Source organism: Trichosurus vulpecula, chromosome 8 (genome assembly GCF_011100635.1).
Source record: "Trichosurus vulpecula isolate mTriVul1 chromosome 8, mTriVul1.pri, whole genome shotgun sequence".
In the NCBI taxonomy this organism is placed as follows: Eukaryota; Metazoa; Chordata; class Mammalia; order Diprotodontia; family Phalangeridae; genus Trichosurus; species Trichosurus vulpecula.
In genome coordinates this window covers 257,478,124-257,503,712 of record NC_050580.1, presented here as the reverse complement: position 1 = coordinate 257,503,712, position 25,589 = coordinate 257,478,124, and the positions used below count along the sequence as shown (strand labels likewise).

General features: G+C 35.9%; 1 protein-coding gene across 1 annotated transcript in view; it reads right to left on the bottom strand.

Moving 5' to 3' along the window:
* Positions 1 to 6,890: 6,890 nt before the first annotated feature.
* Positions 6,891 to 25,589, bottom strand: part of CATSPERB (cation channel sperm associated auxiliary subunit beta) — a 137,041-nt gene continuing 118,342 nt past the window's right edge. Inside the window, exons 26-28 of the mRNA XM_036736737.1 lie at positions 15,298 to 15,398; positions 9,993 to 10,067; positions 6,891 to 7,115 (exon numbers count right to left, since the gene is read on the bottom strand). Coding sequence (XP_036592632.1) covers positions 6,891 to 7,115; positions 9,993 to 10,067; positions 15,298 to 15,398 — 401 coding nt within the window. The remainder of the gene's footprint in view (positions 7,116 to 9,992; positions 10,068 to 15,297; positions 15,399 to 25,589) is intronic.

Genomic DNA, 25,589 nt, shown 5'->3' with positions numbered 1-25,589 from the left:
AAGGGAAAAGCTCTAGCCCAGATATGGCAGATAGATTATATTGGTCCCCTACCCCAAGGTAAAGGATGCAAATTCATATTTACTTGTGTTGACACCTCTTCAGGTGTACTAGTGGCTTGTACTTATAAGAATGCAACTCAGGGAAACATCTGTAAAACTCTAGATATCATAAGTCTATATTATGGAACCCCAATGCAGATTCAAAGTGACAATGGGTCACACTTCAAAGGTAATGAAATGAAGAGATATTGTATGTTAAACAATATAGAGTGCCTGTATCATATTCTATATTACCCACAAGCATCTGGATTGATAGAAAGAATGAATGGATTGTTGAGGAAGTTGAGTTCTAATAAGTCATATCAACATTGGAAGGATAATTTGTTCACTGCTTTACATAAATCAAATAATAGACCATTAGGAGGAAGTAGACCTCTAACCAGAATGATGCCCCTGAATCTGCAAATTAGAAAACAGCAGATACACAAGATCCAAAGTATTGAGTATTGGACTGTGAGGGAAGATGTCCCACCACCATATCCAGAATACCTGGTTTGGCAGGATAGGATTTACATTGTTTAGAGGTTTTGGTTGGATAGAAAAGAGATAAGAAAAATCTCTGCTAGGGTAAGTATGAGAATCCCTAAGAATCATTTTGGATGGATATTACCTGAACCAGGATTAGCAGCTCAAGGAATACATGTATTGGCTGGAGTGACATATTCTACTTATCAAGGAGAAATTATTGTGACGCTCCAGAATTCAGGTGAAGAACCTATAAAGTTTTGTATAAATCATAGAATAGTTCAACTGATTATTAAATACCTCTGGTGAAAACTGACCCTCCTTCCAAAATAACTATCAGAGGAAAGGAAGGATTTGGTTCTACTGATAGAATAAAATTGGGAGCTCAATGTTCCAAAGGCTGCAGAAATTATAGCACATGGGAAAGACAATACTGTAACAGTTGGGGAGATGAGGGTAAAGATGTCTGTTCTCTTTCCCTTGTAGCCACCCCAAACTACAGCCCCTTGCTACAGGTGGTCCCTCTCTCCACTTAGGACGTCATGTCCTTACATGCTTTGTCCACAGGAATATAATTTCAGTTGTCAATACTTTGTAAAATATTTTGGGGCTTGAGGGCTAGATGTTTTTCTAAAAGCTACTTTTTGTCCTGTGCAATTTTTATTTAGGAGTCCTTAAAATATAGTTCTGATAAAATAAGCTGTAAAAATGTTTTTTTGTTTAAAAAGTCCAGTGATTCTCTGGATCAGTCCATTGTGTTTCAAATGAAGCTACCTGAGTATGTCTTTAAACTGAAATCACTCTGGTTTTCACTGAATGGCCAATAATAGCCCCCAGCCTAAGCCTCTATGGTTCATTTTTTAGATTTTGATGGCTTGGAATGGAATGTAAGCAGCAATTGTTTTGGTTCTGGGCAGAAACTTTGAGCATCTTCTCCTCTCAGACTATTTTTGTGAAGGTAAATTAGGCCATATTCTGTCACAATTCATACCTAGCTATTAGCCATTGAAAGGGTGTTGCCTTAGACAAACTGAGGCCTGAGAAAGACCTTAATTTAGAAAGGATAAGGTCACCTATTATGTTTAAGTACATCTCCAATCATCTTAACTTTTGTCTTGCTACCAGATTTCAATGACTCTGGGGGAAGAGAATGAAGCTCATGACTTTTACTGCTCTGTCTCACTTAAATCTAATTCACAGGCATGTCAAAACATCAACCTCATGATCTTATTGGTCTTTTTCAAGAATGAAGGACAAATGAATAGAATGAGGTATATAATATTCTATAACTATAATAGAATCAAACTAGAATTTGGGATAAAGTGTGCATTATGATTTACACAAACGGAGAAAAACAACAAAAAAGATCAATTTCTATTCATGAAAATGCACTTAAATTAGGATAGAAACAATTACACCAACAAGGAAGAGGAAAAAGAAAGCTGATATTATCGAAGATTAAACCCTTCACTCTTAAATAAAAAGGAAAGTAATCATGAAAACAAAAATTGTCTTATTCACTACTTAATAGTGCTGGGAATAGATATAGGTGAATATTTCTAAAAATATATAATGTAGAGACCAATAAGAAAAAAGTAACACAACAAATTAAATTTATAATTTGTAATAATCAGTGTGAATAATATGAAATCTCAGTAAAAAATGAGTTGCAGAATATATTAAGAAACAAAACCCATCATTTACTGCTTTTGGGAAAAAATTTTTGAATATAAATTCACACTTTATTTTTTCTAATTACATGTGAAAATAATTTTTACCATTAGTTTTTTTTAAATTTTGAATTCCAAATTATCTTCCTCACATCCTCCCCTTGTACTTCCTTGAGAAAGCAAGCAATTTGATATAGATTATACATTTGCAGTCATGCAAAAGATGTCTTTAAACATTGTTTACATTCTTTAAATGCTGTTTAAAATGTTTTAAATTTTTTCATTTTAAGATTAAAATTGAATTAAAAAAATTATAAATGTTGTTAAAAAAACCCACAGACCCCCTCCCCAAATTCAAAAAAAAATTAAGCAAAAAAAGCATACTTCAATCTGCATCCAGATTCGATCAATTCTTTCTCAGGAGATGGATAGCATTTTTCATCACACATCCTTCAGAATTGTTTTGGATCCTTGTATTGCGTAGGGTAGCTAAGCCATTCATGAGTGATCATTGTACAATATTGTTGTTACTGTGTGTATGATGTTCTCTTGGTTCTGCTCACATCACTTTGCATCAGTCCGTATAAGTCTTCCCAGTTTCAGAAAAAAAAAACTTTCTTGTTCATCATTTCTTGTAGAACAATAGTATTCAATCACAATCATACGCCATAACTTGTTTAGCCATTCCCAGATTATTTTACATTCCTTGAATTTCCAATTCCTTGTCACCACAAAAGAGCTACTGTAAATATTTTTGTGCAAAGATGTCCTTTTTCTTAAAAAAAAAAACTCTATGGGATGCAGACCTAGTAGTGCTATTGCTAGGTCAAAGAGTCTGAAGAGTTTCATAGTCCTTTGGGGATAGTTCCAAATTGCTCTCCAGAAAGATTATATTGGTCCACAACTCCACAGAAAGTGCTTAATTTTCTTTTTTTTTTGTAATTCTATATATATTTTATTTAATATTTTAGTTTTCAACATTGATTTCCACAAGATTTTGCGTTACAAATTTGCTCCCAATTTCTACCCTCCCCCCATTCCAAGATGGCATATATTCTGACTGCCTCATTCCCCAGTCAGCCCTGCCCTCTTTCACCCCATTCCACCCCCCCCATTCCCTTTCCCCTTACTTTCTTGTAGGGCAGGATAGATTTCTATGTGCCATTCCCTATATAACTTGTTTCCCAGCTGCATGCAAAATTTTTTTTTAAAAATTTTTTAAGCATCTGCTTTTAAAACTTTGAGTTCCAAATTCTCTCCCTTCTTCCCTTACCACCCACCCTCCCTAGGAAGGCAAGCAATTCAACAGAGATCCCACATGTATCATTATGCAAAACACTTCCACAATCCTCATGTTGTGAAAGACTAACTATATTTCCTTCTGTCCTATCCTGTCCCCCTTTACTCAGTTTTCTCCCTTTACCCTGTCCCTTTTCAAAAGTGTTTGCTTTTGATTACCTCCTCCCCATATCTGCTCTGCCATCAATCATCCCCCCATTTTTTAATCCCCTTTCCCTTGCTTTCCTGTGGAGTAAGATGCCCAACTGAGTGTGTATGTTATTCCATCCTCAAGTTGAATCCGATGAAAGTAAGATTCACTCATTCCCCCTCACCTGCCCCCTCTTCCCTTCCAATAGAACTGCTTTTTCTTGCCACTTTTATGTGAGATAATTTACCCCGTTCTATCTCTTCCTTTCTCCTTCTCTCAATATATTCCTCTCTCACCCCTTAAATTTATTTCATATTTTTAGATATCATCCCTTCATATTCAACTCATCCTGTGCCCTCTGTCTATATTCCCTTCAACTCCTCTAATACTGAGAAAGGTCTCCTGAATTACATACATCATCTTTCCAGGTAAGAATGTAAACATAACAGTTCAACTTTAGTAAGTCCCGTATGAATTCTCTTTCTTGTTTACCTTTTCATGCTTCTCTTCATTCTTGTGTTTGAAAGTCAAATTTTCTGTTCAGCTCTGGTCTTTTCATTGAGAAAACTTGAAAGTCCTCTATTTTATTGAAAATCCATATTTTGCTTTGGAGCATTATACTCAGTTTTGTTGGGTAGGTGATTCTTGGTTTTAACCCTATCTCCTTTGACCTCCGGAATTTCATATTCCAAGCCCTTTGATCCCTTAATGTAGAAGCTGCTAGATTTGGTATTATCCTGATTATGTTTCCACAATATTCAAATTGTTTCTTTCTGGCTGCTTGCAGTATTTTCTCCTTGACCTAAGAACTCTGGAATTTGGTGACAATATTCCTAGGAGTTTTCTTTTTGGGATCTTTTTCAAGAGGAAATCAGTGGATTCTTTCAATTTCTATTTTACTCTCTGGCTCTACAATATCAGGGCAGTCACTAGCTTCAACTTGCTCCAACCTAATTTTTAAGGTGTTATTTTCTTCAGTGGTCTTTTGGACCTCCTTTTCTATTTGGCTAATTCTGCCTTTCAAGGCATTCTTCTCTTCATTGGCTTTTTTGGAGCTCTTTTGCCATTTGGGTTAGTCTATTTTTAAGGTGTTATTTTCTTAAGTATTTTTTGGGTCTCCTTTAGTATGTCATTGGCTTGTTTTTAATGGTTTTCTTGCATCATTCTCATTTCTCTTCCCAATTTTTCCTCTACTTCTCTTACTTGCTTTTCCAAATCCTTTTTGAGCTCTTCCATGGCCTGAGTTCAATTCATATTTTTCTTGGAGGCTTTTGATGTAGGCTTTTTGTCTTTGTTGATCCTCCTGGCTGCATGATTTGATCTTCTTTGTCACCAAAAAAGGAATCTAGAGTTTGAGTTGGAGTCTGAGTTCATTGTTGCTGCCTATTCATATTCCCACCCAACTACTTGACCCTTTAGCTTTTTGTCAGAATATGACTGCTTGTAGAGTAGGGAGTAATTATCCCAAGATTTAGGGTTCAAGCATTGCTGTTTTTATAGCTACTTCTACTCCACCATCACCCCAGGCTCTGGCACAGCAGTGCTCCTTCTCCCCCAAGAACTACCAACTAGGACCGCAATTCAGATCCAAGCAGGGCACAGCAAGAGAATCTGCCTTTGTGCCCACAAAGTGCTCCTTGCATTCCCACTCTGATCTGCTGCTAGATTCCTCCCACTGTGTGAGCCAGGGACTCGGGAAGCTACTGATCCTGGTGCTCTGGAGGCAGCCTCAGGAGCTCCCTGCTACTGTTACCACCACCACTGCATGACCTCCTCCACCCCCAGAGCTGGCAGCCAGACTGTCTTGAACTTGATCCCGCAGATTCCCCCTAACCTGCTCTTTGGCATTTGTGGTCTGAGAAGTCTGGTAATTGCCACAGCTCACTGTTTAATGGCCCCAACACCTCTTCCAGTGGGCTGACTCTGGGTCTGGTCTGTCCTGGCACGGCCCATGCTGGGCTGCCCTGCGCTCTTAGCACCATGCAATAGACCCTTCCCGGTGACCATCCAGGCTCTGCTGGGTTGGAAATCTGTTTCCCTCTGCTATTTCTTCGGTTCTGCAGTTCTAGAATTTGTTCAGAGACATCTTTTACAGGTGTTTGGAGTGATTTGGTGGGGGGGAGCTTAAGCAAGTCCCTGCTTTCCTGCCGCCATCTTGGCTCTGCCTACCAAAAGTGCCTAATTTTCCCACATCCCCTCAAACATTTGTCATTTCCTTTTCTGCCATATTAGCCAATCTGATAGGTTTGAGGTGGTACCTCAGAGTTGTTTTTATTTTCATTTCTCTAATTAATAGTGGTTTACGGCATTTTTTCCTATGATTATAGATAGTTTTGATTTCTTATTCTGAAAACTGCCTATTCATACCCCTTGACCATTTGTCAACTAGGGAGTGACTCATATTCTTATAAATTTGACTCAGTTCTCTATATATTTGAGAAATGAGTCCTTTATCAGAGAAACTTGCTGTAAAAAATAGTTTCCCCAGGTTCTGCTTTCCTTGTAATCTTGGCTGAATTGATTTTGTTTGTGTAAAATCTTTTGAATTTAATATAACCAAAATTATCCATTTTATATCCTACAGTGCTGTCTCCTATTTTGTCATCATTTCTTCCCTTATCCATAGAATTGACAGATAAAATATTCTGTGCTTCTCTAATTTGCTTATGATATCACCATTTATATTTATATTCATGTATACATTTGGATCTTATTTTGGTCTATGGTGTGAGATGTTGGTCTATACCAAGTTTCTGTCAAACTGCTTTCCAATTTTCCCAGTAATTTTTGTCAAATAGTGAGTTCTTGTCCCAAAAGTATGTACTTTACATTTATCAAACACTAGATTACTATGGTCACTTACTACTGTGCATTGTGTATAAAAAATTTTATTGCAAGACTATTTAACATAACCAAATGTTGAGGTTTATTTATAATATACCATACACCTTCCAGTTGAAAATAAGCTAGAGTGACAATATCCAAGGAATTCAGTTAAAAATATTGAATGAAACAAATAAGGACACTCCATAATTGGTGTTAAGGAAAAATGAAAAAAATGAACAATTTTCAATACAATACCCACAAAACAGTTTGACAGGTAAACTCATAAAAACAAATATTTTAATGCATATTTTCAAAGAATGACTTTAATTCTACAGGAAATAATAGTCTCTCAGGGCTATCATATTTTATCAAGAATCCTTATATCATATATTATGTAAGATAACACTAAAGGACTAAAAGAAAAATTGTGCCAATGTCTATTAGCCATTACTCTCTGTTACTTTATCTGTGACTACCCTGATAGGCCTAAATGAGAATGATGCTTTCCTCTTTCTTATTATCATATGCTTAAATGGCTTCCACACTTTAACATTGTACATTACCAACATAAATGCTACAAAAATGATTCCCCCCAGAACTACAGCTGTTGTAGCAGCAATAAGAATTCTTCCTGGAAATGGAAGTGGCACATCATCTACATAAATCTGAAACAGAAAGAAAAGGTCCTTAAGATCACTAACCTTAATTACTACCTGAAATAATAATAACAGAGGATAATGACAGCTTTAGGTCGTTGGGTTTTTTTAATAGATCTTTACATGCAATCTCATTTGAGCTTCAAGCAACCCTATGGAGAGACTTTAGGTATATTTGTCTATAATATTACCCCTAAGTTCCTACAAACCTCTCTGCTACACAAGCACTATAAGGGACACGGCTATACAGAAGGGACAAGATTTGTGCTTTCTGGCCTCTTCTTGAGTCTATAGATAAGCTGTACCTGGTGGCTGAGAGACCTGGAAGCAGGACCAAGCAACGGGTGCTGACCAGGTACCATTCTAGGTGTTGGAGTGCCCAATCTATAAGGAAGGCAATGATTCTCTCCACATTTCCCTATTCATGAGGGAAAGGAATGAAATCTTATTCTCTCCATCTTTTCCCTTTGAGGAGTCTTGTGCATACTGGAGAAAAACGGGAGCAGGGAGGAATTTTCTATCCACAGAGAAGCTCAGGAAGAGAAGGGAGCTAGAGGGGGAGGGAGAGAGATTGCAAGACTATTTTGCCAATAGTAGTTTTGCCAGTTTTATCTTTTTTTTCTGATGTACCATACGGCAGCAGTGATTATATCTTAGTGTTTGGATCAATACTGATACAGAGAGAAAAGTAAAAAAATGTACTATATAAGGTGGGGTAGAAGTAGTACCAAAATGCAGTAATTTCCATTTTTTGTATTGAATCCTAGACTAGGATTTGGAGCATCAGTAGTACTTCTGAGCCAAATTTCTTTGCACAGCTCTCTCTCAAGCCCAATTTACTCACAAGTCAAGATATCACCTTCATGATACCATCGGTCCTCTTCAACAACAAACAACCTACCACCAACCACAACAAAATCAGTCAAACATAAAACTGGACCCATTAGTAGAAGAGCAGGTCAGTCATTTGCGACCTTAGTCTGCCTTCTTGTGTATCTTTTCCCTCAAACCCTCCCCACTTCTGAACTTCCCCGTCACTGCAAAGGGAACCATCATCATTCCAGATTCTCAGGGCTCTTCTGGTAAGTCTCAGTTCACATATTACTGAAGCCTACCTTGAAGGGTCTTAAGCATAAACTTGATGGTATATGAAATGAGCACAATTATTCAGTAATTTGAACATCCTTTGGTATTGTTTTTCTTTAGGATTGGGATGTATTTAATGTAGTGCCTTATAAATAGGAGAAATAGTGTATATATGTGATGGATTTTGTTTTTTTGTTTGTTTCGTGGGTTGCTGTAGCCAAAGACTCAATGATAGTGGAAAATGTAAAGATGTGGACTATAGCAGAAGTGTTAATCACATGACCTATGGGTGCCATGTGGCCCACAAAATTCCTGAGTGTAGCCCAAACCAGAAAACTTATCTATAAAAACTTATAGACATTAAAACTTATATGACTTTGTGACTCAAAGTCAATATGCAGCCTGTAAAGATCCTTATGTATGGATTAGTGGCACCTGTTTCTATTTAAGTTTGTTGCTAGTGGAGAGTTATATTTTAAATATTTTACAAGATCTAGACTGAAAGATTTAAGGGATTTATTGAAATCTGAGGAAAGATTTATACTGGTGTTGCCAAGGTAAATCCTTAATTTCCACTTTCTTCTATATTTTTATTAATGACATACAAAGGTATATATGCCATGCTTATAAAATGAATACATATGTAATACCATCAGAGTTCAAAAAATGGGTGGGAAACTTGTAGCCTCAAGGCCACATATGGCCCTCTAGGTCCTCAAATGTGGCCCTTTGACTGAATCCAAACTTCACAGAACAAATGCCCTTAATAAAAGGATTTGTTTTGTAAAGCTTGGACTCAGTCAAAAGGCCATACCCAAGGACCTGGAAGGCCACATGTGGTCTTGATGTCACAAATTCCCCAACCCTGGACTAGACTAATGAACCAAATATATTAAGATGAAGTTTAAGAGAAATGCATAAAATCTTATCTAAACATACATCTAACCCTGCACATGGAAAAAATATGCTGCAAATGCTAGACCTTGAATAAATATTTGTTGTATTTTTGTCAATTATTCTACTCTTGGTTCTAAAGTGTCATTTTTCCTTTGGAAAAATCTGGGATTTTAGTAAATTGCAAGCATGGAACAAGTCAAAAGTGTCCCATAGCAGCCTCCCAAAATGAATGTGACCCTAGGCTGCCTTAATATATCATCCATAACTAGGAACATGACAGTACCACTGTACTATGCCTTAGTTATAGCACATGTGGAATATTGTATCTTGCTCTGTTCTTCATTAAAATTTAATAATCCTTTAAAGATTGTTATTTTATACCATAACAATCCTTTAGGGACAAGAGACACTAGTGAAGGGAAAAGTTGGGAGCCGAAGAAGTTTATGTTATAAAAAGAATTAGATTTGGAATTCAGAGACCAAGATTTCTGTATTGGCTCTGATACTTGCTAGCTGTGTGACCCTAATGAAGTGACTTTACTTCTCTGAGTCTCCCTTTTCTTGTCTTTAAATCTGTGATATAATATTTTCATGGCCTTCCTCACAGGGTAGTTGAAAGTTACCTTATAAATTTTAAAATTCTATATAAGTCTGAGTAATTACATATGTATATAATATAATAATCATTAATAGTAATCCACATGCCTGCTTACCAGTTTCGTGCTCATCTGTGAGCATAGCGGTGGCAAAAGGATCATCATTTTCCTAGTGTCCAGAATCACCACTATTGTTACTTTACCTCTTTCCCAAAGGGAGTAAAGGGCCTCATGTCAATATTCCTATGAAATGTAATATAATAAGCAATCACCCCTGTCCCAACAAGACCCAGAACATGTACTATACCTGAAACTCATCATAAAAGTTACAAAAAGTCACTCCAGGGATAACTACCACTCTGAAATGGAAGAGTTCAGAACCCTGAAGGAAAATAAACGGAATGATAAGCAAGATGTTGTATCACCAGCATTTAAATATATTTGTAATGAAAGAGGCAAATATTAATAATATTTCAAGCATTCAATTATTATACTCACTGTTCTAAAAACTAAGGGAGAACCTAACTTTAGGGTCTATTAAAGCAGAACTTATATTGCATGACGATAATAACAGATAATGGTGATGATGATGATGACAACCCCTCAAAGTCTAACCCATCATTTATGAACTGAAGGGTAATTCATTGTTTTTTCTCAAAAATGATCTCATCTTCCAATCATACCATGGTGCGTTGCTGGACCATCCTAAAAATGACAAAGGAGGAGACTGACAGCTATTACAGGAGTCTGTGAAGGCTTGGAAGAATCCTGATGCATTAGTCAATTGGGTTCAGGCTACATATCCTCATATCCTCAGCCAATGTAATGAAACTATTCACAAGAACCTAGGACTATCTGGCATGACAAGAAATTGCAGGTTGGCCTTACTTGAAACCATTGTGATGATCAGCATAAAACTGAGGGTCACAGAGAAAGAAAAACCTCTTTCATGTTGTGGTACCACATGAAGGGAAACCACATCAGAACAATTTAGAAATACCAATAGCTTACCTGGTAGAAAGTTTTCATTGTGAGTGGCACTGCCACCTAAGGCGGGCAAACCACAAGTACATGTGAAATGGAGCAAAGACATAAATACATTCTCTATTCACCAATACTGTAACATGGCAAAACTAGGAACAGACCTCACAAGCTACAGTCAAGGGTCTAAGCTCCAAGTCGCATCACTATGTATTGCTCACCAATGCGGAACAACCCTGCAAAAAATCTTTATTTATGTGTCTAGAATAAACAAAATAAGAGATAAAAGTGAGAAGCTAATGAAATCTATTGAGGGAAAAGTTGCAGATGCTGAGGTCATTAAAAGGCTTCACTTTGGACTTCTTGGTCACGTGACCACCAAGATGGCAGATTAGTCACTTTCTCTAAGCCCCTGACAAATACTAACAAAGAGTATTGACCCTTAGACCAAAAGGACTCAGGATGAAAAATTCTTTATCCACTAATGGGAAGAGTTTGAGGTAGATTTTATATAGATCTATATAGATTTTTATAGCTCTTCCTAAGGATAATATACTCATGTTAAAGGTTGATGGGGCAAAAAGTCAGCCATGGGGGAACATAAAAAGGGCTAAAAGACTCAAGATCAAGAGAAAAACTCTCAATAAAGATGCAGGGCAAGAACAGAAAAATCAGCCAAGTTGATCCTAAAGCCAATTGGCAAAATGAGAGAATGCTCAAAGACTATAAAAATTGTCTTAGTATATATTAAGACAAGTGAAAGAGAATCAATGCCTAATGAAATATAGAACCCTGTGTTTATAAGAGACCAAGGAACAATATTATGAAATGCAAAAATAATTCAAAAGAGAAATCCATTTAAAAAGCGAATATAATTCAAAACATAGGTATTCAATACAAAATTCAAAACAAAGAAACATTCATTACATTTAAAAATGGAATTTTTAATAGAAAATTTCTACAAAGATGAGAAAACTAGATTAACTGGTGTGGAATACAACTATATCAAATATGGAAGGAAACATGGCAGAAGAGAAAGAAATGACAGCAACATTTAGAAAAACACATGATTGTAGAGAAGCCAAGTGATTGAGCTTTTAGAGAAGATGTGCAAAGATAACAATGATCACAATTTCCCCAAAAGGAAAGAATACTCCCCACCCAAAACAACAACCATAAACACTATAATGTAGCACATGGTAGAAAAAACTGCCCAGACCTTTTGAATATAAAATGCATAATGTTAAAGTTCATGTATTAGTAAAGACGGGAATGACCACTCCAAGAAAGGCATAGAAATAGAAACACTTTCTTCACGCAAAGAGGGAAGATAATTGATGATCATTTTTAGAACATATGATGAACAAGTAAAAAATGTACAGAAACACATTCAAAAACAGGCAGGATTTCACCAAGCAATTGCCTCCAGCAAATGAGCTGGAGAAGGAAATATCAAACCACTCCTGTATCTTTGCCAAGAAAACCCCAAATGGGGTTACGAAGAGTCAGTCAGATGTGACTGAACATAAGGAGAAACACCATGTTTCCCTCTGATAATACATACAGAAAAGAAAGATATTCTTGCACTCAAAGACCTCACATTCTAATAGGCAGAAACATCACATATATGGAAAAGTCCACATGCAGATCAGATATAAAGACCCAGTGGTCCTAAGTGTGCTGTGCCAAGGCTGAGAGAAATTTATCTTCTTTTGTGTTATTTCCAGTGATACAATATTAGCACTTTATTACAATGATTAGATTGTTATAGCCTAGGAGAGATACTATGGCACAAAAGGTCCCTGTAGTTCACTTTGTGGCTTTGGGGCTTTTACTTTAGATGAATAGTACCATGACAATCAAGCCATCACCAATGTACTCTACAGACGTTCTCTACAGTCAGGCCCTCAGATGGTGACTGGGGGAAGCTGTGACTGAGCCCCTAGTTAGGAAAATCCCTTACATTTAGGCAGAGGTTTGGTACTGGCTTAATTTACATTTGTTTTTAGCTTTCATTAACCTTTGGCCTCTTCCTTTCCCACTTGGTTGACCTCTTCTGCACTTCTTCATCATGTCCTGTCTGGGTGCTTTCCCTTCTCCAATTTCCCTTCAGCTTTGTTTTCTGTGTTGTATTCCCCCCCCCCCCCATTAGATTGTAAGATATTGAGGCCAGGGAATGTCTTTTTCATATTTGTATCCCAGCCCTTTATCACAGTACCTGAGATAGAGGAACTTAATAAATGCTTATTGATTGACTGACTTATTTAGGAAAGATTCAAGTTGCTGGGATCATTTGGATAATAATCCCTCACCGCCCCCCCGCCCCCGCAAACAATATGTGTTTCTGATATTGAACTGACACTGTCTAGGACTTTGGTATGTCATTCCAGGTTATAATGAAGTCTGTCGGCTCCTCATTTCTTATAGCACATTATTATTCCATTACATTCATATACCACAATTTGTTTAGCCATTCCCCTATTGATGGCCATCCCCTTGATTTCCAATTCTTTGCCACCACAAAAAGAGCGGCTATAAATATTTTTGTACATACGGGTTCCTTTCCTACTTGAATGATCTCTTTGGGATATAGCCCTAGAAGCGGTATTGCTGAGTCAAAGCGTATGCACATTTTTATAGCCCTTTGGCCATAGTTCCAAATTGCTCTCCAGAATGGCTGGGTAAGTTCACAACTCCACCAATAATGTAATAATGTTCCAATTTTCCCACATCCTCTCCAGCATTTATAATTTTCCTGTTTTGTCATGTTAGCCAATCTGACAGGAGAGATGTGGGACCTAAGAGTTGTTTTGATCTGCATTTCTCTAATCAATAGTGATTTAGAGCATTTTTTCATATGCCTATAGATATCTTAAAGGGGAAGGTTTTGATGTGGCAAGAAAGGAAATTGAAGGAAATGATAAGATCTCATTTTATTTTCAGCAAAGAAGAAGGTGAGGTAATCTGCTAATATAAACAGGGTAGGAATGGAGCTAAGAAATATGAATGATGCTCAATCAGAGTAGAATCAAAGTTTTGCCACGCAACAGTAAAATATTGAAAAAAATTTAAAAACCATGTTAAAATTCCCAATTAAGTGAATACCATATCGTGACTTTCTATAGTTGCACTGAGGAGCAGAAACAAAATAGGAAGGGGTTGGGAATAGTGAGGAGAGAAAGAGGAGAGTCTGGTCCAAGAACTCGTTGGACAGGAAAAGGTTGAGGAAAAGAAGACATGGAATTCATGAGTGGAAGACAGTGTGTTGTTGGAATGGTTAACTATGAAGTCAAAACAATAAAGGGAGTTGAGTTTGTGACACTAAAGCAAGGGTGTGTGACTGACAAATGGTGAAGGATTAGAAAGGTTCTGGAAGCATGAAGCAGTAGGAGAAGTGAATGGACGGAAGACTGAGATGTGATTTGGAGAATTCCAGAGTGTGGACTCCTGGATGTGACATAGTTTTAGGTAATAGTGAATCTGCCTAGAGGTCATTGGGATAGGGTGGATATAGTAGCTATGGGCATCAAGAAGAATGATAAACTAAATGAAGATAGAAGAACCAACTGGGTAAAGACTGAAATCACTGAAGATGCAGAGAGGGTTAGGGTGATGCAAAAATACTTGGAAACAATCTGAAGTCACTGAGGAAAGTGGAAGAGTGTCTTGGGGGTCAGTATACAGCAATAATATAAACATTCTCATGAACTTCAAAGGAAGAGAGGTTCTTTTGTAACAATGGTTTAAAAAGTGTCTGCAAATGGCAAGGAAATGCCAGTCATGGAACAAGAGGAAAAGTATGGATAGCATCGAAAGGAAGGAGGAAAGTTGTGGCAACTTCAGAGAAAAGCAAGTTTTAGTTAGTTCCATGAAGAAAAAGGAAATTAGGCAAAGAATGAGGATAAAGAGAAGTTTATTAATGACAGAGAGCAGTTTAATTTCTCCTTTTAAACATTTTTTTGGGGGGGAGGCCGTATGGTTCAGAAAGTTTTGAGAGCTATAGGAAAATGGTAGGGAGTTGCTTTTTTCTTTTCTCTCCTTCTCACTCTCTCTTTTTCGATCTTTTTCTTTTCTCCCCCCTTCTTAACTACTTCCTTCCCTCCCTCCTTCCTTCCTTTCTACTTTCCTTCCTTTCTTACTCCTTTCCTTCTCTGCCCTTTCTCATCTAATCTTTCTTTTTTGGGGAATGAGTGTAGCTATTTCATCTAAGCTGGAAGAAGTTCTGGGGCTACTCACAGGGCTGATCCCAATACTGACTGGCTCAGAAAGTTTACCTCTTCTATTTTTCTGACCTAATCCAGTTCACCGCAACTTAGGCAACCTGGTGGCCACTGGCTACCAGGAGTTCAGAATATTTGTGCTGAAATCGGTGTGGACATTTGAATAGCTTTAGACTTATTGTAGCTCAGAACTCACAAACTCAAGTGATACACCAGCCTCAGCCAACTTAGCAAGGCATGAAGGTATGTTCACCACACCAAGCCCCTTACTGTTCATATTTGAAGGAACAAGAGCACAAGCCGATTTGTACTGGGCTTGTGACGACTTCTCCTAGAGATGGCCCTGCATAGTGATGTGGTTATACACATTGGAGCAGACAATTTTCTATGAGTAAAAACATATAAACTTACAGTTATGCTTAGGTTGAGGTCCTTTGGATTATAGACAGGAAGAAAAATCTTACTTTCCACATAATTCTTCAGTTTCATCATACTTTCTGGCATATGTTGTTCTGTAATATACAAAAACATCTTTCAGACATATGTTTTCCCATCAAAACAACATGATGGTTATGGTCCACAAGAGCTCACATTTATATTGGATAACAAAGTACTTTCCATACAATAACAGTTATTTTCATATTATGGATAAGAGTGAGATAAGTGAGGTGAAAAGGTTTGTCTAAAGTCACACAGTACTGTTAATGCAGTGTTCTGCTTGAAATAGATTGTGGATTCAAAAGGCCTATAGACTGGCCTGAAAATATGTCAAGTTTCAATAATGCTTCTATGTGAAAATAAGTTCCAAGTCCCAATCAACTGATTCATGAACGATCTTTTCATAAGTTAGGGTGTCTTGCACTTGTTTTCAAAGCTGGCTAAGTTATCACCTCCAACCCTGAGAACTTGCAGAATATCTAGCACACTAAAACTCAAAGAATAGGATTGGAAACCTAACAAGAATAATAAAAGTAACTGACAAGGTTGTCATTAAGTATCACAAAATCATAAATGGCAGAAACCTTAGGAATCGTCTCTCTAATCCCAGACGAGGAAACAATCAGTAAGAAGAAATGTGAATTGCAAAACATTTACGTGAATATCAGCTATAAGACTGATGTATTTTATTTGCTGTAAGTACTCTAGTTTCTACCCATATATACTAGGATTGTATTCATAACTTCAGGTGCCACTGGGAGCCTTATAATCTCAAATCTGTTTGAGTTTGAGAAAAGTATCTGAGGCAAACAAAATGGTGCAATAGGAAGAATTCGAATAGCCAAGCTCTAACACTAAACTACCCCAATAACGATCTAGGAAAAACATGAGACTAAGTAATGATTCAGAAATCCAAGGAGGAAACTACAGCCCAAGATCACAAATTCAGACCATATACAAGTGACCTAATCAAAAACTTTTGGAACAATGGTAAGCTGGCTGTTCTAACCCTTTTAACCCATAATAGGATCTAATATTCATCTGTGTGCACAAGCCAATGGTAGGCAATCAGGTCTGTTGGTGTGATCCGAGAGCAGGATACCAAAGATTCATATTCAGTTTGGCTTACCTCAATCCAAACTGGCTCTTCCATCTTGGCCTCAAAGAGACTCTCAGTCATAGTATGTGCATATCTTAATGTCTCTGGCAGTCAGTTTTCCTCTGCATCAGGGGGGTACATTGTGGTAATGGGTGCTTTAGTCAGTGTGAGGCAACATAGTATTGTAGAAAGTGCACTGGACCCAGTTTTTAATTCCAGTTTTGCCACCTTGGGCAAATCACTTTACCAGACCTGTTCCTTCATTATAAAATGAGAGTATGGGGCTAGATCTGGAAGCTAGTGGATAAAGCACTGGGCTTGGAGTCAGGAAGACATGGATATGAATTTAAATCTGGCCTCTGACACTTATTAGCTGTGTGACCCTGGGCAAGTCATTTAATTCTGTTTGCCTCAGTTTCCTCATATGTAGAATGAGCTGAAGAAGGAAATGGCAAACTACTCCAGTAACCAAAAATGGGCTCCTTAGCACTTAGTCAACAAGTGCCCTTGAATAGTTTGCCTTTTTCCCCTGAACTGAATGCTGTTCGTATGTTGGAATGGAGTAAGCTTGTCGGCCCCTTCACCTTGCTTCCCTTGCTTAAGCAGATTGAAAGAACCTGCGCTTTCCTGGTCAACCTCTTCACCTTGCTTAAGCAGATTGAAAGAACCTGTGCTTTCCCCGGCGTACCTTACACCTCCACAGAAGCCGGATGGTTAAAAACAGCTTCCATTGGAGCCAGAGGCTGCTACAGCTATAGCCACAGCTGAAGCTGAAGCAGGAGCTGCAGGTAGCAGAGCTGACCTACTTGAGGATTGAGGAGCGCTGAACAAGGACTTGAGACTAGTGGGTAATCTTTTTACTGTAGAGGGGAAGCATGTATATGATTTTGCTTTATACCATCATGCTTCTCTGTGGCCTCCTAGTTACTCTTGTGAGGCGGACTTATTAGGCCTGGAAGCTTTTGATCAATATATCAAAATGGGGATGCTGGTTTGTGGGTTGGTTACTGTGGAGCCCAAATATATGCTTTGATTCTTCTGCCTCCTACTTTGAAGATTCCTTATATCTTGCGGTTCCGAACCTTTCAGACATATATATGATCCTCTTTGAAATTATAAACTCTGCCCTCATACTACACTCTGTCAAGAAAATCCCAAATATGGTAACAAAGAGTCAGACATGACTGAAATGACAATCTCATTGGGTTGGATAATCCAGCTCTTTTTACAGAGGGGGAACTGAGGCAAACAAAGATAATTGACTTGCCCAGGGTCACATGCTAGTGTCTGAGACCAAATTTGAAGTGAGGAAGAAGAGTCTTCCTGACTCCAGGCCTAGTGCTCTAATCACTGTGCCACTTAGCTGTCCAGATAATGTCTACAGTCCCTTCTAATAAAATCTTGTGAGCGTGTGTCTTTGTGTGTGTTTTTCAGGGAAAATACTGAATTATTTTCCCCTTCTTTCTCAAACATGAAAAAGCTTGTTGAATCATAAGAGGATTGGAGAAAGGAGTATTAGATACAAAGTACTTAATCATTTCATTTTTCCATGAACATTCATTCTTGGGAAACATCAGTTAAAAGTCTCACTAAGTTCAGTTGCTGACCATGCCAATGTTTAAAAAATAAAAATTCATAGTATATTGGAGGGGGAAGCAACCTTAAATGTAATTTAGTTTGAACCTTGGTGGAAGGATAAATGCTCTCTGCCATATTCCTTACAAGTGGTCATCCAGGCCCTGTTTCAAGGACTACACAGATGTACAATTCATTACTTTCTATGGGCACCCATTCTATCACTGATCTTATTATTAAGAAGATCTTTTTCATGTCAAGTAGAAATTTACATCATTGAAACTTCAACCTGTTGTTTTTAGTTCTGTCCTCTGGAAAAGCAAAAATATTTGTCAGCTATTGCCTTATTTTTCTTTGTTCTATAACATTTCTTACATGAGCTTAGAATTATCTTTGAGAATTTAGATAGATATACAGATAAAGCATTTTTAATGTTTATTGTGTGTCAAACACTATATTAACTACTGAGGATAAGGTCCTTCTTGTTTTAAAAGAGTACAATAAATGTGAAAAGCTTGTAGATTTTGAGAGATATATACAGTGGTAAAAATTACCAAATTTCCCAACTCATATTTTTGGGAGCAAGGACTTCTCCAACATTTTTTGATATCTTAAGAAACTGACTACAATATTTATTAAATGAATGTGTGAGTTCCTCATGCACACATATCTCCACCTGCTTTAAGATGTTCAAGACACATTCCATTATTTTTTCTGGACATTTTCTACTTTGCTTCCATTTAAGTGCCATCACCTTTATTGTCATTTAAAATGTATAGATTATTGTTTCAGTCAACATGTAGTACTTATACCCTAGATGGATTCAAGAGTAATAGAGATTATAGAATTTTTTACAGATGAAATTCATTTACTGGCATCCTGTAATGTGTTTATACTTTTTGTTTTTTTAACATGCATCCCTTTAAACTAAAGATCTTTTCTTACCTTCTTTATGCTATATTTTTTCTCAGTTGCTTTCTTTAAGACAGTCTTATGGCTTCTTCATTTTCTTTGTATATAGAATTCTCGTTGTTTGTATTTTGTTCATGACAAGGACCACAACATCATAGAATTAGTTGATCTGGGGACACATTTTATTGTATTCCTTTCCTACCTCTCTTGTTATTTTCAGCTGAACTATGTTTTGTATCATCACACTGATTCTCTTTTTAGACTAGAAGAACTTTTTAAATCTGTCAGTAGTCCTTTTTAATGTTAAGCTTTTTGTTTATTTATGTAAAATGTTTTTATTGATGCCTTTTAAAAATAGCATAATTTCTCCTACTATCCTTATTCCTTTCCCAGAAAAATATCTTGAATAACAAACACATTTTTAAGACAAAGAAAAAAGAAAAAGAGAGGAAAAAAATCAGCATAACTGATCAATGAATCAAAAAAGTACAAAAAATGTGTTCAATGTACAGGACTTGTGGACCTCCTCACTGTGCAAAGGGATGGGGGGAGGTGTCATAATCACTATTGTCAAGACAAACTTATTATTTATAGTTTTAAAACATTAACTTTTGATTCTTGTCTTTATGATGGTTGTTTTTTTCACTTAAATTGTTGTGGTCATTGTAAATTTTGGGGGGGCTCTGCTTGTATCACCTTCTAGCTGATCATGCAGATTTTACCATGCTTCTCTACACTCATTACATTTGTCATTTTTGACAGCACAGAAAAAATAAATTACATTAATGATCAAAATTTGTTTAGCCATTCTCCGATTGATAAAAATTAATATTGTTTATATTTCTTTGAGATCACAAAAAGTGCTGCTAAAAATATTTGGGTATATAAGGGAAATTTCTTCTTATCAATGGCCTCCTTGAGGTATATTAGTAGTAGAATATCTGGGTCAAAGAATATAGACATTTTAGTCACTTCAATTGCATAATTCCAAATTGCTTTCCAAAATGGTTATATTGATTCATAGTCTTATCAAATATATACTAGCACACAATCTTCTGACAACCCCTTCAACCTTGACTATTCCCGTATTTTGTCATCTTTGCCAATTTGTGGGGTGTGAGGTGAAAACCCAATGATGTTTTGATTTTCACTTCTCTTGTTACAGATTTGGAGCATTCTCTCATATGATTGTTAGTAAGTTGCAATTCTTTTAAGAATTGGTTGATCGTATCTTTTCAACACAGCTCTTAACTAATGAGTGCCTTTTGATTAGATAGATATGATAGGCAGTTACATAATTATATGTTATATATGGGGTGTATGTGTGTATGTAGTTTGTATATCCTGGATATTCAACCCTTAGAGAAATTTGATACAATTTTTTTCTATTCATTTTCTTCCCTTCTTTTCCTGGGTACAATAATATTTTTTTGTGCAGAAGCTTTACAGTTTCATACGATCAAAGTTATCTATTTTATCTTCTGTAATTGCCTATGTCCATTCTTTGGTTAAGAATAAATCTCCATCCCACAGGTATGCAAGGTATATGATCAGCTTCTCTTCTAATTTTTTAATTGTACAATCTATATCACTAGAAGGACCAGAAATTAAGAATACCTTGGAAGACCAATACATGTTAATCAATTCAATGCACTTTTTCCATATGACAAAGAAAATGGATCTAGTAGAATGAAAAATTTTATATCCAAGTAAAATTATAGAAAATATGCTTGCAATTGTTTGTATTTAAAGTGCATTTCTACAGAAAGGAGAAAGAAATATTATCACATTATCCTTGTATTCAGTTATTTAGGAATCACATTTTTCCACTTTTCTGTCAAACCAAATTTTCAAGCAGTTTATTACATGTCTTTGTTACTTCTCAAAGTTCTCTATAGTTCTGACAGTAGTACAAATTATGATGTACCTTTTTATCAAGGGATGTAAAATGATTTACAGTATTCGCCTTTATAGAACAGCGGCATCATGAGTTTTAACACTAAATCTATAGTTCCACTGGTATCATTGCTTCTAAGTATCATCTTTTCCCAAGTAAGGAAGCCATTGAACCAGTATTTTTTTCAGAGCCTACTGCCAGTCAAAATTTCAGGCAAAACTTGTCTGGTTTGTTTTGACATATATTAAATACATTCGCAGCATGCCTTGCCAAGTAGCAATTGCTTATTAACCATTACATACACTTCAGGAATAAATAAATGCCTTCTGACAATTTTAAATAAAAGGATTCTACAGTAAGGATGCTAGAGAGAATTTGTCCTGATATAGATCTTGCTTCCTTTCAGTTTTCATGTCAAAGCAAAGCTACCTCATTACATGTAGGACTCAGTTATGCGGTATAGATATATTCAGCAAAGGACATCACCAGGACTTATTCCACATACTTTTTATGAATAATTCTCTTTCACTGATAATGCTAAGAATAACAACAAAACAAAGTGACTTTTTTGGCCTTCAACATTTATTATTTCTGAGTGTTTCTAAGCATTCACTCACTATACTTTCAAAAGAAGAAATGGGATTCTTCTCAATGGCATAAATTACAACATATGTATGCAATAGGGCAAGATTCATGTGTAATAGCATTTAGCAGTTGAAAGCATACCTTCATTGCTTAAATGCAACAGCTTGCTGCCAGGAAACCATCTTTACCTTTTAGACATTACGGCTTTTCATTTCTTTTGTTACAAATTTGGATCCAATAAGAACTGCATTGCTCATTGCCTTTTAGCTAAAGAAGGAACTTGAACTTATCATCATTGGCATCAGATGAAGAATATTATTTCTCTGTAAAATGTATTGCAGTTGTATAATTTACATTATAGAATTCATTATTTAAAATTTCATTATCTAACTCAGATGAGTCAGATGGGCTATGCCTTATTAGTTTTAAAAGTCTGTTCAATCAGATAGTCTCTGAGACAATTTTCTTGGGAAGGGTATAAGCAAAACTGTATTATTACAACTGCAATATAAATTCTAAAAATCTGAAAAACCAGAAATACAAAAATAATAAATAGTAGAAACTACAAAGATAAAATTATATTTTATTCTATAAATATGTCACTCACAAGATTTTATTAATATTTAAAGAATTCAAATGATGCTTCAAATGAAAAAGATTAAAATGGGCACAGAAATGACCCCAAAGAAATAAAGGTAGCAGAATTTTCTTATTTAAAATGAAAATGTTAAATGTTTAATCACATGTCATTTGATGCATCTGGTCCTTCTATGTAGGGTCACCTATTTTATGCTTTTCACTATTCGAAAAGTCTTCACAACGCTAAAGAATACTGATAACAAAGCTATAGAAAAAGTTATGAAGTAGGAAGTAGGAATTCTTGAGATTTTTTGAGTTTCAAGTGTCTAAAAAAATTATGTCAGTTGAATCACCTGGTCTTGCTAGTATCAGATATCCATTTAAAATATATTTTGGAATGTTTTGTAAAGTCTTAGACTAAAACTAATTTCTGCCAGAATGATTTCTTGTTTCCTCAATAATTTTCTAAGGAGAATATAAATTCCTAAGCAATTTTGATTTGCTGGTACCTGAAACTGGGTTATTCCCATTGTTGCTCATAGACCCTTGTCTAGTTTGTCTGATTACTTTATCTATTTTTTTAAACCATTACCAGATGATTTTGATGATGCCTGCTTTATAAATAGTATAGTTTGAAGTCTGGGAGTGCTATTCCCCTTTTATCTCTATGTCTTATCATCATTTCCCTTCATATGCAAGATCTTTTATTTTTCCAAATGAAATTTGTTATTATTTTATTGACTCCTATAAAATATCCCTTTAATAATTTGATTGATATTACATTAAAATGTAATTTAACTTTGGTTATATTTTTATTATATTGCCATGGCCCAGCCATGAGCTCTAAATGTTCCTCCTGCTATTTAAGTTGTATTTTATTTCCTTAAGGTGTACTTTGTATTTGAATCAATCTAATTCTTTTGTGGGTTTTGGTAGACTGATCCTTAAGTATTTTAGTAAACTTTGAAGTTATTTGGAATGGTATTCTACTTTCTATTATTTATTTTCTCTTTGAATTTTGTCATTATTATATAGAAATAAGGTTGATTTTGAGGGTTTTTTAATAGCCTACAAATTTGCTGAAACTATTAATAATCTCAGGTATTATCTTTGTTGATTCCTTAGGATTTCAGAAGTAAACCATCATATCATCAGCAACAGAGATAGTGTTTTATCTCCCCTTGACTTAACTTCATACCTTAAATTGATTTCTCTTGTCTTGCTACTGCTAGCATTTCTAGAACTTTAATTACAGTAGAGATAGTGGAACATCCTTGTTTTACCCCCATTTTATTGGAAAAGCTTCTAGTATATCCCCATTGCATATGATGTCTGCTTTTGGTTTTACTTTTTATAGTATAATATATACTTTTTATAATATTAAAAATTTCCTCTATGCTTATACTTTAAAAGGATTTTTAGTATAAGTGAGTGTAGTACTTTGTCAAAGAGGTTTCCTCCACATCTATTAAGAAAATAATGAATTTGGGAGGGCTTGGGATGAATATTGGATGAATACTGAGCCATCCTTATATCTCTGGCATGAATGCAACTGGGTCATGATGGACTATTTCCTAATTTAATTGTTATAGTCAGAGAGAATTTTATATAATGATGTTGATACAACCTTATCCTTTTGTGTTTTATCCTTCTCTGGTATTAAGTATTAGGACTCCATTTGTCTCATAAAGGAATCTGGTAGTGTACTTTCATTCTCAATCAACCAATCAGCCAATCAAATTGGATAGAATTAGCTTATGTATCCAATAGGATGAGGAGATTTTTCTTTGGTAATTCCTTTATAACTGGTTCTATATAATTTTCTGAGATTAGGTTATTTTTGGTTTCCTTTTAGCTTTCTGCTACTTTGGGTATTTGATATTTTTAAAAGCATTCCTCTGTTTCTCTTGTGTCCTCAAATTTTTAGGTAGTATAATTCTTTTACTTTCTTCTGGTGTTGTTTTACCTTATTCATTTCTTTATTTGATTTTTCTGCTTTCTTTCTAATAGGCTAAAGGTTTTGTTTCATTTTGGTTTTTTTTTTTGGAGGGGGAAGGCAGGGCAATTGGGGTTAAGTGACTTGCCCAAGGTGATACAGCTTGTAAATGTGTCAAGTGTCTGAGGCTGGATTTGAACTCAGGTCCTCCTGACTCCAGGGCCAGTGCTCTACTCACTGTGCTACCGAGCTGCCCCAACTAGGCTAAAGGTTAATAATTTTTATCAGCCCTTTTAAAGAGCCAGATTTTAGTTGTTCATTCCTATAATTTTTCTGTTTCAAATTCATTTTCCTCTCATTTTAAATATCTCTTCTTTTTTAAACTTTTTAAAAATTTGCTTATTTTTTGGCTTGCTTATTTTAATTGCATTTTAATTAATTTTCTCTTATTCTATCGATGTACATTTTGGAGGTTACATTTCTCCCCCTGAGGAATATTTTATCTGCATCTCAGAAAGTTTCCAATATTCTTTTTCTTCTTCTTCATCATCATCATCATTTTTATCATCATCTTCCTCATTATTTTCCTTTGCTTGTGCTCCCTGAACTGATTGCTATTTTTACTGTTATTGTCTCTAATGAATTTGTTTACTCTTTCTGCCTGAGAAATTATGATTCTGTATCTTTTTTATTGATCCTATTTACAATTAATTGATTTTGTCCTGTAACTGCCTAAGTCATGGTTCTTTGTCTCCGAACTTAATTCAGGAATTCATTCGACCTGTAATAAATTAAGATTAGCTATCCATTTCTCTTGACTCAAGGAAATCTGCAGTCCTTGAGGAATGCAGATGGACACCAGGCCTTCTGGTCCAATATCTATATGTCACCAAGCTGTCCTTCAAAGATGTATGGTTTGTTACCCAAAGAATTCTGGTCCACCATCTCTGACCTTTCAGGTGGGCTCAAAAAATTAACATTTCTTAGTGAAAGGAAGGAAGGAAGGAATGGGTTGTCACTAGAAGAACAAATCACATTGTCCCCCACACCTTTACTCTGTAACCAATCACACTGATTTCACAATTCATGATGTTGAGCTCTTGTAACCAATCATAACTTGTTTCCTGCTTATGAAGTTCTGTTTTTTGTTCTATACTTCCCAAAATCTGAAAAAGGGAAGCTGTCCTTCTGTTTGGAATCATTGGCTCAACTGTGACATCCCCCGATCTACTTTATTAATAGGTTCATGCCCTGCTAATAAGCTATTATATTGCTCAGAAAAAATGTCCCTCAATCTATCTATCTTTGTTAGGATTTCACTCGGGACAGTTTGGTGGTAGCAATGGGACTAGGGAGAAAGAGCTCTCCCCTGACTTCTTAGCAGAACCTCTTGCCTACTTTTTGGCCCTGATGCATGCGTCTACTTTTGTTGGAATTTCACTTGTAACATGCCTTTTTAAAGTTTGTTTGCAATATTTCCACATGCTAATTAACTCATGATCAGTTTTTAAAAAATATTTCCTATGGTACTGAAAAATATTAATATGATCATAGTTTCATTAAGAAAATGCTATGAGATTTTTAGCTCAAGACTTTGTGGCAATTTGTTCAATTCTATATTTTCCTTTCTGTTTAACTTTATGTTAAACTGATTTATTTATTCAAAATGGAGAGAAAGACGT